Below are 22,148 nucleotides of genomic sequence, written 5' to 3' on the forward strand. Positions count from 1 at the left end.
CCTGATGCTGAAGCAGAACCCGTGTGTGTGCGTGCACGTGTGAGTGCGTGTGTACATGTGCGCATGTACGTATATGCATGTATGTGCACGTGTGAGTGCGTGTGTGCATGTGCGCCTGTACGTGTGTGCATGTACGAGCACGTGTGAGTGCGTGTGTGCATGTGCGCATGTACGTGTGTGCATGTGTGTGCGTGCACGTGTGAGTGCGTGTGTGCATGTGTGCATGTACGAGCACGTGTGAGTGCATGTGTGCATGTGGGCATGTACGTGCACGTGTGAGTGTGTGTGTGCATGTGCGCCTGTACGTGTGTGCATGTACGTGCACGTGAGTGCATGCGTACATTTACATGTGTGCATGTACGTGCACGTGTGAGTGCGTGCACGTGCGAGTGCGTGTGTGCACGTGCGCATGTACGTGTGTGCATGTACGTGCACGTGTGAGTGCGTGCACGTGTGAGTGCATGTGCACATGTACGTGTGTGCATGTACATGCACGTGTGAGTGTACATGTGCGCGTGTACGTGTGTGCATGGACGTGTGCATGTACGTGCACGTGAGTGCGTGTGTACATGTACGTGTGTGCATGCACGTGCGAGTGCGTGTGCATGTGCGCATGTACGTATGTGCATGTACGTGCACGTGCGAGTGTGTGTGTGCATGTGCACTTTGCTTTCTGATTCGTCACAGGTTCAGCACAGGCTTTGAAGCCACGGAGCCAGGGTTTGAATGCTGGCTGTGGCACTGGCCGGCCTTGGCATGCTCCTTCCGTGCCGAGCCTCGATCTCCATGTCTGCAAAGTGGGAATGACAATCCCCCCTCTGCAGAGAACGGTGTGGAGTCAGTGAGACACTACGTGAAAACAGCCAAGGCAGGATCTAAGGTGACCGTCACTGTGGTTGCTGCTGTTACTCGAAGTTTAACTGCCACTGGGGGATCGCACTGGTCCCTCCTTACCCATGGTCCTCCCGTGGAACGCGCCCATGAAGGAGAGGATGCTGTACTCGGGGCAGCCGGGGGCCTAGGACCAAGAAACAGTGGTGGTCAGTCACAGTTGTAGGGCTGGGGGACCGTACTGTTGCTCCCGCACACCTAGAGGAACACACACGTCTGTAAAAAGAACCTCAGTCCCTTCTCAGGACCAAGTGACAGACTGAGTCCTAAGGTCTGCATCCAGCCCGCAGACGTTCTGTTCAGCCCTTAAAGTAAAAATGTTTCCAATCAAGAGATTTCATATAAGTATCTAAACTTCTGGCTTCTTACACGTTCTGCATTACCTGGGCCCGTTTTCTTGTCGTGGCCACAACAGGTGGCCACGCCTAAAGGCTGGGTGAGCACGCTGCCCCGGGCCCAACACCTGCCTTAGGCCTTGTCACCTGCTGGGCTGCTGCGGCTCTTGAGTTTCAAATCCTGGGCTTCCACTGCTCCCGTGGACCAGGTGTCTCCTGGGACACGAGGCTGGATTAGGCATCTCACCGGAAGTGCTCCAGGCCTTTGGAAGGGGTCTGTGGGGCTGGGGTTGAAGTGGCAGCCTCTTCCAATGGAGGCTGCCCCTGGACTCAGGAGGGATGCAGGAACTCCCCCCTGGACGGCACAATGGCCTTGTTTCCTGACCCCCCCTCCCCACTGGGCCAGACACGTTTCCAGCTGCTCCAGGCAGACTACTGGGGACCCAAAGTTGCCGGGAGGCTCACATCAACGTTTTCTTGGGCTGGTTGATCTCCTCCAGGTCCCTGAGAGCCCTGGGGAAAAGCACTCCCCCACCCCATCCCCCAAGCAAACTCTGGAATACCCTTCTGTCACTTTCTTTCCTTGTTTGTCCCGATGCAGCCACTAAACGGGAGCAACGGGATCTACAAATGTGGACGGAACGAGACGTCCGTGGGGGTCAGGTGAGAAGGAAGGAGGGCATGGTCCACTGTTTTTAAAGACCAGAAGGAAAAAGAAAATGCTTAAGTTTATGTAGGTTTGTATGAATAGAGAGAAAGGGGTGGATTAGGGGGAAAAAATTTAAGGAAGCATGAAAAGAAACTGAAAACAATCTTACCACCCAGAGGCAACCCACTGGAAACATATTAGCAGGGTTTCTTCCAGTCATGTCCCGTGTATTTACATGGTTGACAGCACAGTGTCCATACCATTTACATGCCACTGTTTTCACTCAATCACAGCCCGCGTGTCTCCAGGCCAAGAGAAACCCTTTGTGACTGTTTTTGCAGAATCTTGTGGATGTATGCAGGGGGTCACTGAGTTCAGTGGCTCTTTATTTATTTTTTTAATAGCGGTAGACACTTCTGTCTAAATCACGGAATGCGGGAGGACAGACCTGCTTTGGTTGAAGCTGGCTGGGGAGCTTGGGACCTACCCACCTGGTTCTCCTTCATGCCTTTACACACATCTCACCTCCAACACTGGCCTCCTTGGCACCTCTGTGGACCACTGGGGTTCCATTTGGAACTCCTACACGTCATTCCCCTTTCCCTGTTACTGGATACATAGCTGGTTCCCAATCTTTCCTGGTTATCAAGACTGTAAGTGCCAATGCGCTTAACGCCCTTGTACGTGCATTTATGCTGACATTTTGGATGATTCTGGAGAGTATATTAAAGGCCCCTCAGACAAATTTGGGCAGCTGTCCTGGGAAACTGATGACTGACAGTCAGGAAGGGCTCCACTCAGCCTTGACGCGAGGGGAATGGACCAGGGAGTGGGAATGCTTGGGAACCCCTGTGTAGGGATGCAATGTCTGTGTCCCTCCCAAATATCCATGTGGAAGCCCTCACCCCCAATGTGATGGTGTTAGGAGGAAGGGCCTTTGGGAGGTGGTCAGGGTTGGATAAGATCATAGGGTGGGGGCCTGGTGAGGGGGTTGGTGCCCTTAAGGAAGAGACCCCAGAGTGCCTGCTCTCTCCTGGACATGTGAGGACACGGTGAGAAGGCATTGTCCAGAGGCCATGCAGAGAACCTGGCCCAGGGAATGGAACTGACCTTGACCTTGGACTCCAGCCTCCCAACTGTGAGAAAATACATCTGTTGTGTAAGCCGCCCAGTCTACGTGTGGAATTTCGTTATGGGTGCCGAGCTGCGTGAGACACCTCCCTGAGAGGGCCGGGGTCCGTGAGCCAGCAGCAGCTGGAGGGGCCGGGGCAGAAGGGCCCACTGCGCTTACCTGGTTGATCATGCACGTCTCCAGCTCCTCTTTGGAGAAACCCGTTTGACCCCTTTCCTTGCTCTGACAAAACAGAACAGGCAAAATCTCAGAGAGTGTCCGGGGGAGGAGGGGCTTCCACACTGCACTCAGACCCATGTTCAGTTCGGGTCCCTAGCGAGTGCTTTCTCCCGGCTGATCTATACACCGACCGGCCCCCCGGGATGAACTAAGGCACGAGGCTGTTCAGTGTGCTCGCAACAGCATAAGGACAGGAACACGCAGGCGCGTTGTTCTGTCAGCAACACCTGAGAGCTGCTGAGATGGCGAATGTGATGCCAAGGAAAACCAGTGTAATGACATCAGGTAACTGGGCTCTTGGCACCACCCCCTGTGGGATGCTTGGGAAGCCCCGTCTAGGCAGTGGCCTTCTCTGGATTTTAACCGTGGTCACTGATGTTCAGTACTCCGGCCAGGTGGGATGCACAGCTGGACAAGGGGCGAGTGTGTGGCTGGGGGCTGGCGAGCCCGTGTGTGTGTGTGTGTGTGCGCGCACGCGTGCACGTGCTCATGCCCNGGCTGGCGAGCCCGTGTGTGTGTGTGTGTGTGCGCGCACGCGTGCACGTGCTCATGCCGCAAACCTCACCCGGTACCACATGAAGATTGTCTTAAAGGCATTTTCGTTGGAGCACGAGCCGCAGGACATGGTGATGAGCTGGGACATCCCTTTGGGAGCCACCTGCAGGGGGAGAAGCAGCTGTGGCCTCAGCTCCATCTTGACTCCCATGTGGCCCTAAGCTGGTGCGGAGCCTCCACAGGGGCCCATGCTGGGCACTGGGGGCTGTGGGGCACTGGGAGGGATCCAGGAAGGTCCTGAGAGCAGCAGGACTGGGGGAGAGTAGAATTGGGCTCTTCCAGGGGGTGGTGGAGAAGCCCAGGAAAGCCCCGAGGCTGGAGGGTTGGGAGGAAAAAGCCACAAAGAAAAGCCCAGATTGTCCTGCCCAGCATACCGACCATCCCTGAGATGCCCACATTTTACGGGTGGGAAGCTGAGGTTCGGAATGACTAAAACCGAAATATTNACCCACCATCCCTGAGATGCCCACATTTTACGGGTGGGAAGCTGAGGTTCAGAATGACTAAAACCGAAATATTGGGGGGGGGTGAATAATACGCAAAGCTCCGATTGTGGAACAAATATTAATTTCCCCTGGTTCCTTTTTCCTGCACACAAGGAATCCTGTTTCTTTTCTTCAAAAGGAAAATTAAAAATGCTCTTTGTGAAAGAAACCGCACAAGAGCAAGACTGAAGTAAAGTAGACACACCCCATCCTCAAATGTGTGGCTCTCGATCCTTTCCTCCCTCTGCTGGCAACCCTCCGAGAGATGCAACCGCCTCCCAGCAGGGCTGGAGGGTGGAGGCCGGTCCCAGCAGGGGTGGGCTGTTGCCCAGGACTCACCGAGAGCAAGGACTCCTGAAGCTTCTCCACGAAGTTCTCCGGAGGAAGGATTCCAAGGGCAGGTCTGTTGATGAACGTACTCTGCAGAAAGGCAGGAGACCGACAGTGACTTCTCAGCCCTGACTCCGCTCCCTGCAGACCAAGGACCACCCGAGAGCTTTGCACAGTGGGTGTGTTCAGAGAGGTGTTCCCTAGGTGCTGGGAACAGCGGACTTCCCTGCACTTTCAGAGAAATCCACTAGGGTTGCTCTATGTGTAAAAAAGTACCATGACGTTACCTCGCTGTGATACACTGCCCTGTAGTTCTAGAAGATGCTACCATTGAGGGAAGCTGGGAGAGGGTACACTGTGTACTGGTTTTTTTTTTTTTTTGCAACTTCCTGTTAATTAGAATTAAATTACAATTTTATAATTATAATTTTATAATTAAACTCTAATTATGATTTTTAAATCCCACCCATCATAATGTCTAAAAAACGGAGTGGACACTAGCAAGTACTGGGCGAGGGTGTGGAGCCACCAGGACCCTCGTTCACAGCTGGTGGGAACCTACACTGGGACAGCCACTTGGGGAAGTGGCGTGGCCGTTTCTTACAATGTTGAACACACACACGCCCCGCCAATCGGCAATTCCTCTCCTGGGTATTTACCTCAGGGAAATGAAAGCACACGTCCACACAAGGACGTGAGTGTAAGTGAACGTGTTCGGTGGCTTTTATTTTTATTTGCCAAAATCTGGAAGAAACGACCCACACGTCCCTCTGCGGGGGAAGGATAAGTGAAGTGATACCTGCACGCCAAGGAAAAGCACTCAGTAACAGAAGGAACCATCTACCGACACACACAGTAACGTGGAGGGACACGGAAGAATCTCAAAGTCACGATGCTGAGGCAAAGAACCCAGAATCAGAGAGGTACGCACCGCATGGTCCCCTTCACAGGACATTCTGGAAAAGGCAAAACTAGAGGGACACGCAGCAGCGCACGGTTGCCAGGGGCTGGGGGAATGTCTGGGTGCTGAATTGTTCTGTGTCTAGGTTTTTAAATTCTCTGATAACAACCTCTGGCCTAAGGGACAGTCCCACACTCAGGGGGCCGCCTTCTTGAAGAAAACCAGCCCCTCCCTGCCTGATGGCTTCAAAACACAGGCATGCCCACTAGCTGCCAACACGACAGGGCTGGAGGCACACGCCGGGCCAGGGGTCCCAAATCTCCCCGCAGGCTGGTCTGCAGAGACTTGCTTTAGAGTGAGGATAAAGGAGGAAAGACACTGACCCAGGAGAAGTTTGGAACACGTGGGGTGAGGCTGTGTGCTCAGATGGAATAAGACTAGAGCCCTCTCCCCCTGGAGGTCCAGAGTGCCCCAGGCAGCGGTCGAGAAGGGTCCAGGGAGGGTCTGCACAATGGGTAAACAACGAGGTTGCCAGGAGGTGGGTTTGGGTTTTAAAAAGGAATTGTGCTAAGTGCAACATGGCATCCTGGACTGGATCCTGGAAGCAAAAAATGGTCATTATTGGGGGAGGCGGGGGGATCTGAACGAGGTTTGTTCTATATAACATGCCCGTGTTAATTCCTTAGTTTTGACGTGGTACTGCGGGGAGTGGGGGGTGGCACTGGGTGAACTTGGTGAAAAGCAGTTGGGAACTGTCTCCACCTCGTCTGTACATCTGAAGCTAGTAGGCAGTCGCATCCCCTAGTTAAAAGCTGGGGGGGGGACTGACTGGGCCCGGGGACTGCTTGGGTTTCTCTCTCTCAGACATAATCAGTGTAGTAATCTTGGCGCAAATCCAAATCGTGCCGTTGCTGCAGAGGGAGGCCTCCCGGTGGCTTTGCAATTTGGCTTGGACTGCTAGAAATCGGGGAAGAGTCATACTCTGTTGTTTTTTCTGCTTTGTGACCACCCAGGTGAGTGTAGGACAAATAGCTGAGGACATTAACCCTCCTCCCTGTAGAGTTGGGAAAACTGAGGACCAAAGAGGTCAAGCAACCTGCTGCAAGTCACAGAGAGAGGAAAGGGCAGAAGCAGGACTCAAATCAGGCTTGCTGACTTCAGATTCCATCCTTTGCCAGACACTGCAGGCAGTCTCCACCCAAAAATGTTAATGCAGGATGTGAGTTTGCTTGGTGCAACCCAGAGACGTTGGCTGGCCTATAGGGGCCTTTGAGGGGCATTTCCTTTTAGCTCCGAACTGTTCGTGGGGCCCCTGAGTAATCAAGCACATCGTGAGATCAGGGTCGAGGCGAGCTGCCGTCTCTGGTAGTGGGGGGAGCGGCTCACGGAGGGGACAGTCGCTCTGGCTGGCAGCTTGACTGCCTATCTGGGACCAGGGAGGATGTGGGGGTGTGTTCTTGCTCAACAAAGCGTGACATTAAGAACAGAAGATTATCTGGGACATTGGGTAGCAGAATCAAATGAGGACAGGTTTCTAGAACACTTGCTGTCAGACTCATCCATCATAAAGTGTGGTGTGGAGACAATGGGCTTCGGTTTAAGTGGCTGTGCAACCTGGGGCACAGGCTAAACCTCTGGTCTTCAGAGTCCTTATCCCCCAAAATGGGGACTCCTCCCTTGGTGCCTGTAAGGAGGCAGTGAGGCGACTGAGCATGTGATGAGGCAGCCGCTCAGTCAGGCCCGGGGGTCACGGTAGCAGCCTGTGTCTGAGCTGAGGAGCTCAGCACTCCCAGGTATCGTGGAGGCGAGGCTGCTCTCGTCACTCAGTGTGATGACTGTGCACTGACCGTGGCACAAACGGTGGGCGGTGTCATGAGTGACCCTGGCGACGGAAGACATTGGAACCAGAACTGGAACCCAGAAAGTGGATCCAGGGGCCACGGCTTTGTTTTCTGCAGCCACATGAAGTAATGAAGTTGGAGTTAAAGGGTGATGTGGTTGGGGTACAAAAGGTTTGATTGGTCCGTTTGTAGGACGTCAACGACCTGGCAGGAACCTGCCCTTAACGGGCAAAGGACCCTAATCACCAGCTGAGTGCATCTCCAGCCAAGAACTGGGAAGACCCAGCATGTCAGCCAGCGGTCCCCCAGACTGGTGCCCCAGGTGTTCCCCCTCCCTCCGCCGAGCTGATGGCAGCTGCCAGTTCTCTCAGACTGGGCCAGGCGGCTCCTTTCACTTGGCCGAACCCAGACTTCTGCAGGACAATAACATCAGCACAGACTGAGGTCCAGACTGATGCAGACCGGGACCTCACCAGCACCCGGAACAGTGCTGAGCACGCAGGAGGGATTCAATCAATAATTGATTGATTGAAGACAAGTCAAAAAATAAGGCTAAAGGAGGAGCCAGACAACCAAGGGCTTTGCATCTGAAGTGGGGGAGTTGGGGTGCATCCCAGAGGCAGTGGGTATGGGAAGGGTTCCACGCAAAGTGCAGCTCGGAGGAGGTGGGCATGGGCCTGTGGGTGGGGGGCTGGTGGAGAGCGGCTGCTGGGGTTGTGCAAGGCCAGGGCTGGTCCCGGCAGGGTGAGGGGTGAGAGGCAAGAAGTTGGGGGGAGGAAGGAAGGATGAAGCCAAGTCTCCAGGGTTCCTAGCAGAGACAGGTGGGGGCAGGGCATCGCCTGAAATCACGTGTTTTCGGGGATGATTCTGCCTCCGGAGACAGCTGACACCGCAAATGTGTGTGACATGTTTGTTGACACATTTTTTTCAGCACCAACTGCCGAGGCATCTGGGATCTGCACAACGTTTCGAAACAAAGCCCGGCTTTGACTGTAAACATCCCCGTGGAGCCTCCCAAACGGGCTCACCAGGCACCTTCGGGGGGGGGTGCCCACTTCCGCTCCAACAGCCCCGAACCCCTGAACTTGGCAACAAGAGGGGCGGATGTGTCCTGAAGCCCCTCCCTGGCTGGGCACAGCCATCTGTAAGGGGGGACATGTGGTTCCTTCCTGTTACCTTCAGCTCTGCCAGTTAACAGGGACAGGACCTCAAGCCTAGGGAGTCAGTTCCCAATGTGCCTGCCACCCACCCCTCCCCTGCCTTAGATCCCTCTTTAGGAGTCACACTCCCTGCGTCCCTGAGTAGAACGAAAGCTCCGCAGCCACACGGAGTGTGGGTGAGGACGTGGAGCAACTGGAACTCACACGCTGCCGTTGAGAGGGATGGGCTGGTAGGAGCCGTGGCAGCCTCCTGTGTGTGCGCAGTGCCACGCCAGTGGTGGCCAGTGGCAAGGCACGCACGTGGTCCCCAAAGCACACGTGCTCCAGTGTCCCCCAGCGGTCTCCGGGGGAGAACGACCCAACGGCCCAGCAGCAGTAGGATGGCTCCATTCACTGCAGTGGACGCACACGGGGGAAGGCCATAAAGCCCTGGACTCGGATGGTCTGCGGCTACACACAAGGATGAATCCGGCAGGTGGACTCGGAGGGAAACAAGCCGGGCATGAGAAAGACACGCACTTGCACGACTCCACACATGTGGCTGTACGGAATGGAAGAAACTCACCTGTGCCCTTAGATGTAAGGGGAAGGGACCCGGCCGGGGGCATGCTGTGGGGACCAGGTGGGGTGAGAAACCTCACGGGCGTCTACGTGGTACACAGAGAGTGTACAGCAGAGGGGTATTGTAGGCGCTACCTCGGCCTCAAGAAGATGCCATACCTTCTTCCCATCCTGCACCAGGAAAGCGTGACATGGCCAGTGGGGCTCTGCAGACGCAATTAAGGTTCTGTATCTGCTCACACAGGGAGATTTTTCTGGACTTTCCAGGTGGGCTGAGTGCAACCACGTGAGCCCTTTGTTAAGAGCAGAAACAGAAGGCAGGCAGAGAGAGGACTGGCCTGGCCACGGCTGGCTTGAGGACAGAGGGGCCACACGGAAACCACGAGAATGAAATACCAACAACCCAGATGAGTGCAAAAGCAGATTCTGCCCCACAGCCTCCAGCTAAGAGCCGATGTCTGCTTTGTGAGACCCTAAGCAGGGGGCTCAGCTGAACCCTCCTGACTCCTGCCCATGAAATCTGTGCCACAATACATGGGTGGTGTTATAAGCCTTGAAGCTGGTGGTAATTGGCCACAGCAGCAATAGGAAACATGGTGGCATTAATATTGCACCATGGTGGGAACAATTAGGAAAATAATATCTAAAAAGGCTCCTTAAGGAAGTAATAATGAAAGCAGAGCTGAGAAACACTGGGTTATATGGGACGGTTCACTGAGCAGTGCGCTTGGGTGGGGGGGGATGCACGTCTGTGTGTGTGTTACATTCAGTGTGACCGACCAGTGTCTTCCTGCCTCTCTCCTGCTGGGTCCTCATCGGGGGACCCTCTACCCCTGGGGCCCACACAGCAATGTCTGCAGCTAGGTTTGGTTCTCATGACTGAAGAAGGGATGCTCCTGGCATCGAGTCGGGGAGGCCGGCAGTGCCTCTGAACCTCCTACGGTGCCCAGGACGGCCCCCGTCAGAGACCCACCTCTCCAACCATCACCAGTGCCGAGACCGACATCCGGCCTGCGTGATCCCTAAATCTGCACGTGGTCAGGTCCCTGTGGCGCAGCTCTGGCCTCCTGTCCTCTTGTGCTCCTCATCCTCGCAGCTGTTCTCCCTCCCGCTCCCTTCTCCCTGCAGGGGCCCTGGAGACACCTGCTTCTCCCTCAGTCACTTCCCTGGAACCCTTCCCTGACCCTCGGCCCCCACGGTCCCCGACCCTCGGCCCCCGCAGTCCCCGACCCTCAGTCCCTGCAATCCCCGACCCTCGGCCCCTGCAATCCCCGACAAGCCCAGGCCCTGTGCGTTTTATTCCCAGCACTTCCTCTGGCTGTGCAACCTTTGACAAATACTTAACTTCTCTGTGTCTCAGTGTCCTCATCTGTAGGATGGGGATAACAGTGGGCCCTGCCTCACAGACTTGTCAACATTGTAGCTGTGAAGTACTGAATGTACCGTTTGGTACACATTTCACTCTGGATAAATGTCAACCACTATTGCCACCATCATTGTTTCGTGCCAACACAGTACTGTTTGCCTCATTCTGTAGCACTTAATATGGATGCAGTCTGATGGTTATATGGGAGTGGAGCTCTGTGGTTTTGCTCCCAAGGCATTCCAAGTGCCTAGTGTATAGTGTGTGCTCCATAAATATTTGTGGAATGAATGAATGAATGAATGGGCTATTTCCAAAGGCTGCCCAACGCTCCTCTGGATCGCCACGAACACCGCACAACTAGGGACTCACCGCATTTTGAGGCTGTTGGATCAGCTTCAGGAGAGCAGGGTGGCTGTAGCCTGGGGAGAAAGGGCAGGGTTAGAGTCCTGGTTAGAGGATGGCACCCAGGGTCCCCTCGCCCCTCACCCACGGCCGCTTCCCCCTTCCCTTCCAACCCCGCTGCTCCCTTCGCAAGGGGCCTCGTTATCCCTTGCAGACAAGACCCATTCCTGGGGCCCACCCGGACCTCTGGACTCAGGATCACTCGGGCTGCTGCCAGAGATCTTCCCAAATTCTCTAGCTGATCCTGAGGCCCGGGTCTGAGCCCTACTGGGCTAGACACACAGATGAGGCAATGAATGCAGGGTTAAGGCCCACTTCAGGACCAGGGCTGGGAGTGGCAGCAAACTGCAGATGTGGCCCTCACCCTCCTCCCCAGGGCCACTGCTGGGGTCAAATCACAATACGCGTTTGCTCAGGAACCAAGCAAGTGAATGGTGCAGCCTGCAACTCGTGACCCACACCCCCGCCCTCCCCTCATACATTTGCTGCTTCCCAGAGTTCCACTGCATCGACTGTCCACACTGAGCCTGAGGTTGGACGACAGGGCTTAGGATACCCTTCAACTCAGCAGCTGGTCTTCTACGAATCCGCCCTACACACATGTACAGTGAGCAATGCACGCGCATCTGAACTGTGGCACTCCAGTATCTCCAGGCTTGAAAGCAGGCTGACACCCATCAGGGGCCAGAATGAACAGAAAGCCCGCTGTGCACAGCGGATGCTCAGTCAGGGGAGTCCTTTATCGTAGAGGACGGGGGATGATGCACGGCACCGGAGCCAGAGTGTCCCGGGTTCAAGGCCTGTACAGAAGGTTTCTGTTCATCGTTCCCAGTCCTGGCAATGGCTCCCACGGGAAGGCCAAGTCTGTGGGGGGCACAGAGGTCAGGAGACTGGATTGGAAGGCCCTCCGAGGCAGTGAACAAGTGTTGCAATCAGTAGACAGCAGTTGAACGAATGAATGACGATCCAGAGACACGGGTGGGAGCCCAGCACTGTCACACGGGAGAGACCAGCCAGTGGATCTTAGCACAGGAAGTAGACCCTGGAGGGAAACTCTTGGGGTCCAACTATCAGAATTTTTACCATATATACCTTGTACCTATTTTCTTTAAGCCAATTCATTTTTAGACTAAATAAACTTACTTTGTTTTTCTTTCTTTATTTTTTAAGATTTTATTTTTTTTAAGTAATCTCTACAGCCAACGTGGGGCTTGAACCTACAACCCAGAGATTGAGAGTCACATGCTCCACCTGCTGAGCCAGCCAGGCGCCCTTAAATGAACTTACTTGGGAAAGGAGACTTGCATCACTGTGGTGAGAGGCCCACCCAAGGCTCTGGGCCTGGGGCCTGCTCTGGTCCGCCAGAGGAGGCTAGCAAGTTCAGAGGGGCGGTGAGGCCCTGGCGCCACCCTGGGGAGACATTCTCCCCTGCAGCATCATAGAGTGAACAGACTCGAAGAGCCTTGTGGTTTCACTGCCTGCTTGGGAGAAGGGTGGACTGGTGTGTGTGTTGGGGGTGATCTGGGGGTCCAAGGAGACAGAGCTGTGAGCAGCCTCCCTGCCCTCCTGCTCTTCTCACAGGTGTGCTGGGCCCAAGGCTGCAGGGTGGCTCATTACTCAAGGAAGGAGCACTCTGTGGGTTTTTTCCAACTGTATTTTAGCCAGAGGTCTTTCAGCTCTGGTTCTTTATCATGCTGCCTGGGTGTTTATGACTTTTCTGCCTCAGTAGATAAGCCAGTTCCAGGAAAATCTTATTAAACCACAGATGCAGCTTGTCTTATTGACTTCCGAGGGAGAGATGAGAGCAAAGCTGGTCCCTCTGATCAGAGAAATCTACACATGGGATTTTAACGCCGTGGGACCCTGCCCTGCAGGCCAGGGCAGGGCGGGGTGGCGGTCTGTGAGGCTGCTATCAAAGCAGTAAGCTTAGGAGGCAGAGGGCCTTCTATTCAAATCCTTGGATTCCCTGGACACGCTGGACAAACTCTGTGACCTCTTGAAATCTGGCCCCCACGGTAAGCTGGAGATGATGTTAAAAGACCTGCAGTTACAGGACTGTTTTGGGATCTAATGGAATAGTGTGTCAGGTGCTTAGCAATATGCCAGGCCTATGGCAAATTCTCAGCCACTACCAGTTAGAAGAAATCATCTCAAAGACTACAGATAGGGGAGAAAAGGCGGCCAGGGAAGAACTTTCAGAATCCCTGTGGTTTCTCAACTTCTGCTGACCTGACCTCTCACACCACCCCCACATTTGTTGGCTGGCTGGGGATGAGAACTGCTGGAGGCATGTGGGGGCTGGGGGGTGGGAGGACGAGGAGTTAGCTGAGAAGAGAAGGGTCTGTGGCCTGTGGCCATTACAGGGTAGAGCTAGAATTTGACCCTGCAAACTCCAGAACCGGCCCTTTCACTCCAACCCAGAATGCGGACGGGGTTGTGTAAATCATAGAACCCGAAATGCCTTCAGAGGCCAAAGTGTGCCTGAATGATGGGCTTCACAAAAGGAGTGAGTCACCTTACTGTCTAATCGCATCTTAATAGGAAATAAATAGGGACTGGCATCATGCATGAAGGGACAAGCTTCACCAGACGAGACACTCAGCCCACAGACCGTTGAGCACAGCAGCGACCTGCGTGTGAGTCAGCCCTATCCATCCCGTTGTCTGCCGTGCCCTCCTCCAGCAGCAAGCCACGCTATGTACGGGCTGGAGGTGAACCTGTGAGACAGACGCTGCTGGTGCCCCCACTGCTCACCTTGACTGGGCAGGCCACCCCTCTCTCAACTGCCTGCGTGAGGGCCGGTAACAGCTCCAGTTACCTCTTTCTCTGGAAAACTGCCCTTGGTGAATGGAAGCCCCTTTGCCCAAGAGATGAGCCATGTCCTTCCTGCTGGCAGCTAACAGGCAATGACTGACTGGCACTGGGGTACAAAAAGGCCAGCCTCTTTAACACTGTCTGGGACCAACTCTGAGGTGCAAGTCATGCTCCAGAGCCCCCTGTGGGATCAGGTTATGGCGAGACTCTGGCTGAGACCTCATCCTTCTTAGCCTTTCTCTCTCTCCCCTATCTCCTGAGAGCATGCCTGTAATAAGCAACGTGCATTGAACCCCTGCCTCAGGCTCTTCTATGAGACCTAAGGCAGCTGACATTAAAGGCTGGGGTCCCACAGACCTGGGCTCATGTCCTGGCCATGCTTCCTAAGCAAGCCACATCACCTCTCTGAGCTTGGCTTATCTATCTACAAAATGGGGGTATTAATACATACTCACCCTGTGGGGTTTTGAGGAAGAGTCAATGAGAGAAGAGAAGATACATAAAGTTCCTATAACAGAACTCCTACCAATTACTTGCTCCTTTTCTCTGCCCTTGAGGGAAGTGTCTGGCAGCACACAGGGATGTGTGTCCTGGAAGGAGCATCTGAAGTCTGGACCACCACAACTAATATAGAGAGAGGAGGTACATATGAGGGCAGATTTCCCAGCTCTTACCTATGGGGACAGAGGAAATCTGGGAGTAAAGGTCCAACATCCGGTTGCCATCCACATCGACCAGGTAATTGCCTCGGCTCTCTTCATAATTGCAGAAAAAGTGCACCGCCTCTGCATTCTTGGGGAAAGCAGAGACTGATTCAGGGTCACTGCAATTCCCTAGATTCTCCATCTTTCAGGAGGAAGCTTGAACTGGTGAAGTAAACCATGTCCTGCCCATTCTATGGTCACACAGAGGGTACCTGTGGGTGCTTACATGAATGGTTTGCTTTATAATAGTTTGCTAAGCTGTACATTTGTATTTTATGAATGTTTATGTATTTTATATATCACAACAACAAAAGTTCAGAAATAAATCTGAAGAAGATTCGGATGTTAAAATGATGGCAAGCCTTAGAGCAACCATGAAGAAAATTAAAAAATATATAGTAATTATGAAAGAAATGGAAGTGGCACACTAGAAGATATCCACTTAATGCAAAAAAAAGTAAAAGAGGAACAAAAATGAGACACAGAGAACAGAGAGTAAAATGGAAGACATATCAATAATAACATTTAACTGTGTGTGCATTAAGCAACCCAATAAAAAATCAGAAACTGTCAGACTGAATAAAAAGATGCAACTATATGCTGTCTCCATGAAACATACTTTCTGCTCAAGAATACAAATAGGTTGAAAGTAAAAGGATGGAAAAAGATACATGATTCTTACAGCAATCTTAAGAAAACTGAAATGGTTTATATTAATCAGACAAAATCAACTGTAAAACAAACAAACAAAAATGTTTCCAGAGGTGAAGTCCACTAAAAAGATATAATAATTATAAACATGTAAGCACCTGATAACAGAGCCCCAAAATACATGAAGCAAAAATGGGCAGAACTGAAGAAAAATACAGTTATAAGAGAATAGCTGGCAGCTTCAATAGCTGGCTTTCAAGAGTGGACAGAACAACCAGGCAGAAGATTAACAAGGAAATAAGACTTGAACAACACTCTAAACCAACAGATCCCACAAACACTTATGGAACACTCCACCCGACAGCGATAGGGCGTACATTCACCTTAAGTGCATATGGAACATTTTCCAGGATGCACCATATAAAAGCCTCAGCAAAATTTAAAAGGATTGAAATCACACAAAATATGTTTCCCAACCACAAAAGAATGAAATTGGAAATCAGTAACAGAAAGAAATTTGGGAAGTTCACCAAAATGTGGAAACTAAATAACACATAAATAATAAGTAAGTCAAAAAAGAAATCATAAGGGAAATTAGAAAAAAAAAAGATTTAGAACAAAGTCAGTTGCATTTTTTTTTAAAGAGCCAGCACAGCCTAAATGTTTATGTCCCTCAGCTATGTTATAACAGAGTAGTGGAGGGAAGGCTAGCTCACCCTCACTTACCTGAATTATATTCAGCTGTTTCATTAACTCCTGCAGGCAAGAAGAGCAAAAGCATTACAGCAAGGACACACTCTTAACAAAGACGCTTCTAGTCTTTTATATCTTCCCAAGTCTTCTGACTTTCCCCCACCCTTATGCCAATAACTTCATAGTTAATTAGTCAGCAATATTATAATTATTTTAAAATTGCTTAATATAAATAGTTGGCAGGAAACTATTCCTTCCAGTTACATTACAGGTAACATTATATTACACGTAACAGAGATTTAGAAACTTGGAAGGATAATAATAAAATAAAATATTTAACAAAACTATTTAAGCTAAAGGTGTTTATCTATTGCTCATAAAAGCATTGATTCCTTTTTTTAAAAGTAGGCTCCACACCCAGTGACCTTGAGATCAAGACCTGAGCTGAGCTCAAGAGTTGAACGCTTAATGCGCTGAGCCACGCAGGCGCCCTAGTTCCCTTTTCATTTGGGAAAAAAAAGGCTTTAAAACCCCGTTGTAAAAAAATAAAATCAACTGAAAATATAAACTTGCACGTCAAAGAACCATTTGTAATTATAACCTGAACACTCCAAAAACTACACGTCCAAGTCTATATAGAGACTGGGAATTATAAATTGGGAATTGGGAGCTATTTGCTTTACTATTACAAAGATTTAATCTCTAAAAATAATCCAACATAGAATCAACTTTAGCAATTAGTGTCGTGAAATTATATATTTCCACATAAAAATCGAAACTAATATCGACTACAAGAATGTAAAACAATCATCCCAGGTATTTCACCACCATGAAATGAAAATCCAGCCCCACCCCCAAAATGTATAATATGCAGGTTGTGTAGCATCCTTGAGGAGAAGAGCCAACTTCCCTCACGAGACTCATCTTGTGCCTCTTCCGTCTTATGCAGTAACATCTATTCCAGGGATTCAGAGCTACCCAGTGGGTCTCATATGCCATGTCCCGTCACCCTGCACGCCTCTCCTCATTCCATTCCCCTTGTCTACAACAGAATAATGCACTCCTTTGGTGAATTCTTCCTTTTTATCCTTTAAGGTCAAGATGAAGGGCCTTTGCTCTCCCTGCCCTGTGCCGTCTAGCATTGCCATGTTCTTCCACCTTGGTCAGATGTTCTGCCCCAGACCTACACTCTGGACTCAAAGCAAGCCATTGGACTTCCTTTGGCCAACAGAATGAGGTAGGAGTGATGGTAGACCAATGTGGAGCCTAGACCTTAAAAGACCCATTACGTGCTCTCCTCTGCCATCGCCATGAGGATGAGCCCAGCCCAGCTTGCTGGAGGATGAGAGACACATGGAGAAGAGCCAAGTCACTGCAGTGACCAAGACAAGCTCAGCCTAGATCAACTGGTGGCCAGTCATCCCCCAGGCACGTAGATGGGCCCAACAGAGCTGCCTAGCTAACTCCCAGTTAACCCCAGATGCATAAGCCATCTACTGAGGTTCTGTGATTGTTATACAGCATTATTGTGACAACAGACAACTTGCATCTCCTCTGAGAAGGCCTCTTTGACTTCTTATAGCAGAATGGCCTAGTTAATGTCCTGATCTCTAGTGGTAAGCTCTGTGAGAGCAGCTAACAATGCAGGTTTCTAAGCTTTGCTGTGTCCTTGCCTCATGGACTCCTTTCACTCCGTTCTAAAGAACGCCACTCAAGGGTGCTCAACTCACCCGAGATCTAGGCCCTGGGACTTCAGTCTTCATCAGGGGCCCATCATAATCAAATTCGACGTCAACTTTGGCTGCGGCCTGACTGATGTGTCTGGAGCCTGTAGTAAACAAAGATGATGAGAATGCCGGTACCAGTAGATATAATGAGAATTCTGCCCTAACAGGCACCCAATGTCCCCAACAGAGACAGTGTCAGGACCTCAACCCCATCCTAGCCAGACCACCCCTGAACATGGAGTCTGGCCAGACCTGAGCACCACAAAAACACTGCAGATTCCAACAAATGGGAAAGCCCAGTGCTTGTGAAGTTGTAGGCAAATAGGTATGCCCATGTCCTGCTGGTTTGAGTATCAGCTTATGATGCCTTCTGATTCCTTTCTACTGAGCAATCTCATTTCAGGATTCATCCTAAGAAAATAATGGGACCAGTACACAAAATTGTAGGTTACAATATTTATAATAATATTATCTTTCAACAAGAAGACAACCTAAATTTCCAACAATAGAGAGCAGCTAAACACAATATGACAAATTGAGTCACTTCATGGACATGGAAATTTTTATTTTATTTTTTATTTTTTTGAGAGAGAGAGAGAGAGAGAGAATGAGTGGGGAGGGGTAGAGAGAGAGGGAGAAAATCTTATGCAGGCTCCATGCCCAGCGCAGAGCCTGATATGGGGCTCGATCTCACAACCCTGAGATCATGACCTGAGATGAACTCGAGAGTTGGACACTTAACTGACTGAGCCACCCAGGCACCCTGGAAATTCTGAATTTTTATGTACATGGAAAGATGGCCATGGTATTACCATGCGAAAGGTCAGATTAAAAAAATTATCCAAATTTTGCCAAAATTTAATTTATACCCAAACTTATATCCAAATGTCTGTATAGACAGAGTTCCTCAGCCCTTAGCACCATTGGCATTTTGGGCCAGACACTCTGTTGTGGGGCCGTCCTGTGCACTGGACAGTGTTTACCTGCATCCCTGGCCTCCACCCACCAGATGCTAGGAGCACCGCCCCTCGAGTTGTGCCCCTAGTTGTGACACCCAAAAATCACCTAGGAGCGAACAATCCAATGTCTAAATTCAGGTGGTCCCTGGGGCACCTGGGTGGCTCAGTCGGTTAAGCATCTGCCTTTGGCTTGGGTTGTGATCCCAGGGTCCTGGGATCGAGTCCCATGTCAGGCTCCCTGCTCAGCGGGGAGTCTGCTTCTCCCGCTGCCCCTTCCTCCGGCTCATTCTCTCTCTCTCAAATAAATAAATAAAATCTTAAAAAAAAAAAAACCTCTTTTAATTTCCAGGTGGTCCGCACTTACAGATGCTTTTTGTTAAAAAAAAAAAAGTTTGGGGCACAAGTCATTTGGTTGAGATCCATTTCATATTTTTGCATCATAATCAATGGATAGAGGGGAGTTCCTAGGCTAGACCCACACGGATTTTGAAGCTCAGCATGAGGCTGAGATAAAGGGCAGCCTCAACCCCAAATCTCGATCCCTGTGAAAGAGAGCTGAGCTGTGGTGAGCTCAAGGTAAGTGTGGGGTGACTGACCATCAATAACCCCAGCAATCCCCTTAACACCCCTGCTCATCCTTGATCTTCCTGGCACATAAGTGGTGTCCGGGAAATGTCAGCTCCTCTTACTTGAGTTGCATCAGACTAGGGAATCACTAGACACTTTGTGTAAATCATATACATGATTTCTCCTTATGCAACCCTGAGGGCTACAGTATTGTTTCTATCTTATAGGAGAGAAAACCAAAACTCGGAGAAGCAAAGAACGTGCTAGGCTCTGTCTCTCCCTCCATTCCTCCCTCCCTCCCTCTCACACACACGCAGTTTGCCAAACTCTACAAAGCCATATTAGAAAACATATTTAAAATCATTCTTAATTTTCTGTAATTGCTCTGGATATCAAAGAGGGCTTCTGAATTATTTATGTAACAAAATGTAGCCCTTTGAAAAGTCCAGTTACTCTTATGTTAAGTCATGCAGCAGATGGATTTGTCTTCTGTTTGATCTTAAAATGAAAAGGGAATCCCTACAGAGTTTGTTCCATTAGCTTGAGTTAAAGGTTGTGGAACATATCAATGACTTCTTTTTTACATTAAACTGTTTACTTCTTCCTTGGCCAGCACTCAGGGTTACTGGTCCAGACTGATTCCAGCTAGACCTGCACAAAACGAGGACACACATTTGGACAAAAAAACAGTTCTTAACTGGTGCAGATCCTGCTGTTTCCAGTAAGGAGGGAAAGTGAAAAAATAAAAATTGCAAGCTGTCCTCCAATGAGGACACACAGGTCCGCTCGTCCTTTCTCCAGAAAGTATCTGACACGTGCTGCAGCAGCCCTCTTTCCTGGGATCTGGAAAGTGGAAATGCTGGCGCTGGAAGCAGCTCCAGTGGGAGCCGCTGCTGAAAGGGTCTCGAGAGGGATGACAGGAGTGAGTGGGGTCGTGTGGAGAGGTGGGTATGAGGACACCAAGGCTGCCAGCAGACGGCAGGAGGGGAGTGGAGAGAGGGCAGGAACTCATCCCTGAGGATCAGGGATGGATAGGCGTGAGACGGAGAAGCTGAGGGCCAGGTGGCAGGCTGACAGGTCTGTATCAAGAGCTGTATCAGTTCCTACCATGTGCCAAGTCTTCGTGGGTGTGGACAGAAGAGGGCCAGGACCCCCTGGGCAGAGATCCTGAAAACCACAGCCTGGTAAGTTTGCTGGCAATGGTGCTATCGAACACGGAAAGATGGGGCAGGTAACACAGATTCAGCCCCCACTGTGCGCTAGGCAGGCCCTGCCCAGGCAAACTCGCACCTACTGTTTTAATTTATCCACAACCCTCTCGAGAGATTATAGATGAAGAGCAGAGAGGTTAAACAACGTTCCCAAGGCCACACAGCGAGTCACTTGTAGAGCCAGGATTTAAGCCCACGTCCAAAACTTTTGCTTTTCCTACTCTATCTCAATTTTGACTTTTCGTAGAGAAAAATAACCAAATACCAACACAACAAATATTCTCTTAGGCATTTTTTTAAAAAGTAGGCTCCATGCCCAGCGAGGGGCTTAAACTCACGACCCTGAGATCAAAGAGTCGCACACTCTACAGACTGAGCCAGCCAGGTGTCCCAGAATATTCTCTTAATGATGATATATAATGATGATATATAAACCACAGGAGAGAACAACCAGATTTCCTTCCCCGGGATCTCTTACAAGTCACACGAGCAGAGAGGTCCATTCATCGGGAATTTATGGTGAGCATACCCAGCAGCAACCAGAGTGGTTTCCATGGATTGTCTCACTTAAGCCTCACAACCCCCTGGGAGGTAGATGTTATGATCATTCCCATGTTACAGAAAAAGACACTGAAGCTCAGAAAGGTCAACTAGTTTGCCCAAGGTCACACAGCTGGTAAGCGGCTAAGCTGAAAATTTGTCCCTCAGACCTCTCCTTTCCCAGATACTATCTTTCATCTCCTCTAGGGCCCGGCTCTGAAATGAAACATTTGCAGTGAAACAACTCACTTCCTTCAAAGACAAATTCCTAGAGGAACAAAGCACAAGGAAAGTTTGAATGAATACTGAACCATTCAACATTTTCATTCATGAACGAGCAGCACAGCCAGGAGACAGGCATGTGCCCCAACACCTGAGACCCTGCACGGAGGGGGGGCGGGCAGGAGGTGCGCGGTCGGGGGGAGCGTCCAGCCCAGCCCCCTGGGTCTGGTCATCAGACCAGGGCCTACCGCCCTCGGGGCCTCGCCAATGCAGAGTCAATGTTTAACTCCAAACTATAAAAACAGCCATCGAATGTTTTTACTGTTCTCTTGATCTTTATAGTGAGAGCAATAAACGAATGCCAGTTTCCCAAACAGCAAGGGCTCTTTACGGGAGCTTGGCCAAGGTCAAGGTCAAGTTCAATTAGAGTTGTTTGCCTTGCTTTTCTTTTAAAAATCTTATCCTCCCTCCTTCCAACTGTCCACACTACTTACTATTATTTTTAACCATTTAAGATCTATAATATCTGGAGAATACTAGTAGCATAAATTGCTACATGCTGTCCCAGAGAAGTATTGTTCCTTAAAATCTGTTTAAATCTGACATACCTCCAGTAAGAACTTCAAGTGTAACCTATCGTCCCATAGAGGTGCCCGGACTTGTGCTGGGGGAGCACCTGGCTGGACTCCACTTTCTCCCTGCTTCTCTAGGGAAGCGAAGACTGGCTTCTGCATGGGGATGATGTGAAATTAGCTCAACTAATGACCTCCCAAGGTGAGAGGCAAAAAACTTCATGAATCAGTTTTGCTGTTATCCTCAGCACGTCGTCCTGTGTGTCCTGTTTGGATCTTTTCCTAGCCGTGAAAAGAGCGTCACACTTCTTCCAGCGACATCTCGTGGTTTGAAAGTCTGGGTCTGTGTGGTCAGTGACAGATGTTGTCTTGAATGATCTACAAAGGCCAAATATCAGAGAGTAACCGTGCGGCCGACACTGGTAATTCTGCGTCAGATTTAGCTTTGCAACCTGAATACTGGCGTCGTGTTGGCTGGTATAAATCATACTTTTATGGATGGTCATACCATAATTGTATCTTTGTGTCCTCCGTAAACTTGCAGTTGATTGTGGGATTGTGACCCACAGACACAGACAAATTTCTCTAGGCACGTGGCCACCATCACTTTTCTAGGATCTGTGACTTTCACAGATCCACACAAGGTCACCGGTACAAATGC

The 22,148-nt window shown here is 50.5% G+C and overlaps 1 protein-coding gene across 1 annotated transcript in view; it reads right to left on the reverse strand.

Moving 5' to 3' along the window:
• The window catches only part of ABAT (4-aminobutyrate aminotransferase), an 80,193-nt gene that overhangs the window by 10,022 nt on the left and 48,023 nt on the right, over positions 1–22,148 (reverse strand). Inside the window, exons 3-10 of the mRNA XM_034669573.1 lie at positions 17,420–17,517; positions 15,723–15,752; positions 14,316–14,433; positions 10,795–10,844; positions 4,606–4,686; positions 3,792–3,884; positions 3,167–3,229; positions 922–1,018 (exon numbers count right to left, since the gene is read on the reverse strand). Of these exons, the coding sequence (XP_034525464.1) occupies positions 922–1,018; positions 3,167–3,229; positions 3,792–3,884; positions 4,606–4,686; positions 10,795–10,844; positions 14,316–14,433; positions 15,723–15,752; positions 17,420–17,517 (630 nt within the window). The remainder of the gene's footprint in view (positions 1–921; positions 1,019–3,166; positions 3,230–3,791; positions 3,885–4,605; positions 4,687–10,794; positions 10,845–14,315; positions 14,434–15,722; positions 15,753–17,419; positions 17,518–22,148) is intronic.

This window comes from Ailuropoda melanoleuca, chromosome 10 (genome assembly GCF_002007445.2).
Source record: "Ailuropoda melanoleuca isolate Jingjing chromosome 10, ASM200744v2, whole genome shotgun sequence".
NCBI lineage: Eukaryota > Metazoa > Chordata > Mammalia > Carnivora > Ursidae > Ailuropoda > Ailuropoda melanoleuca.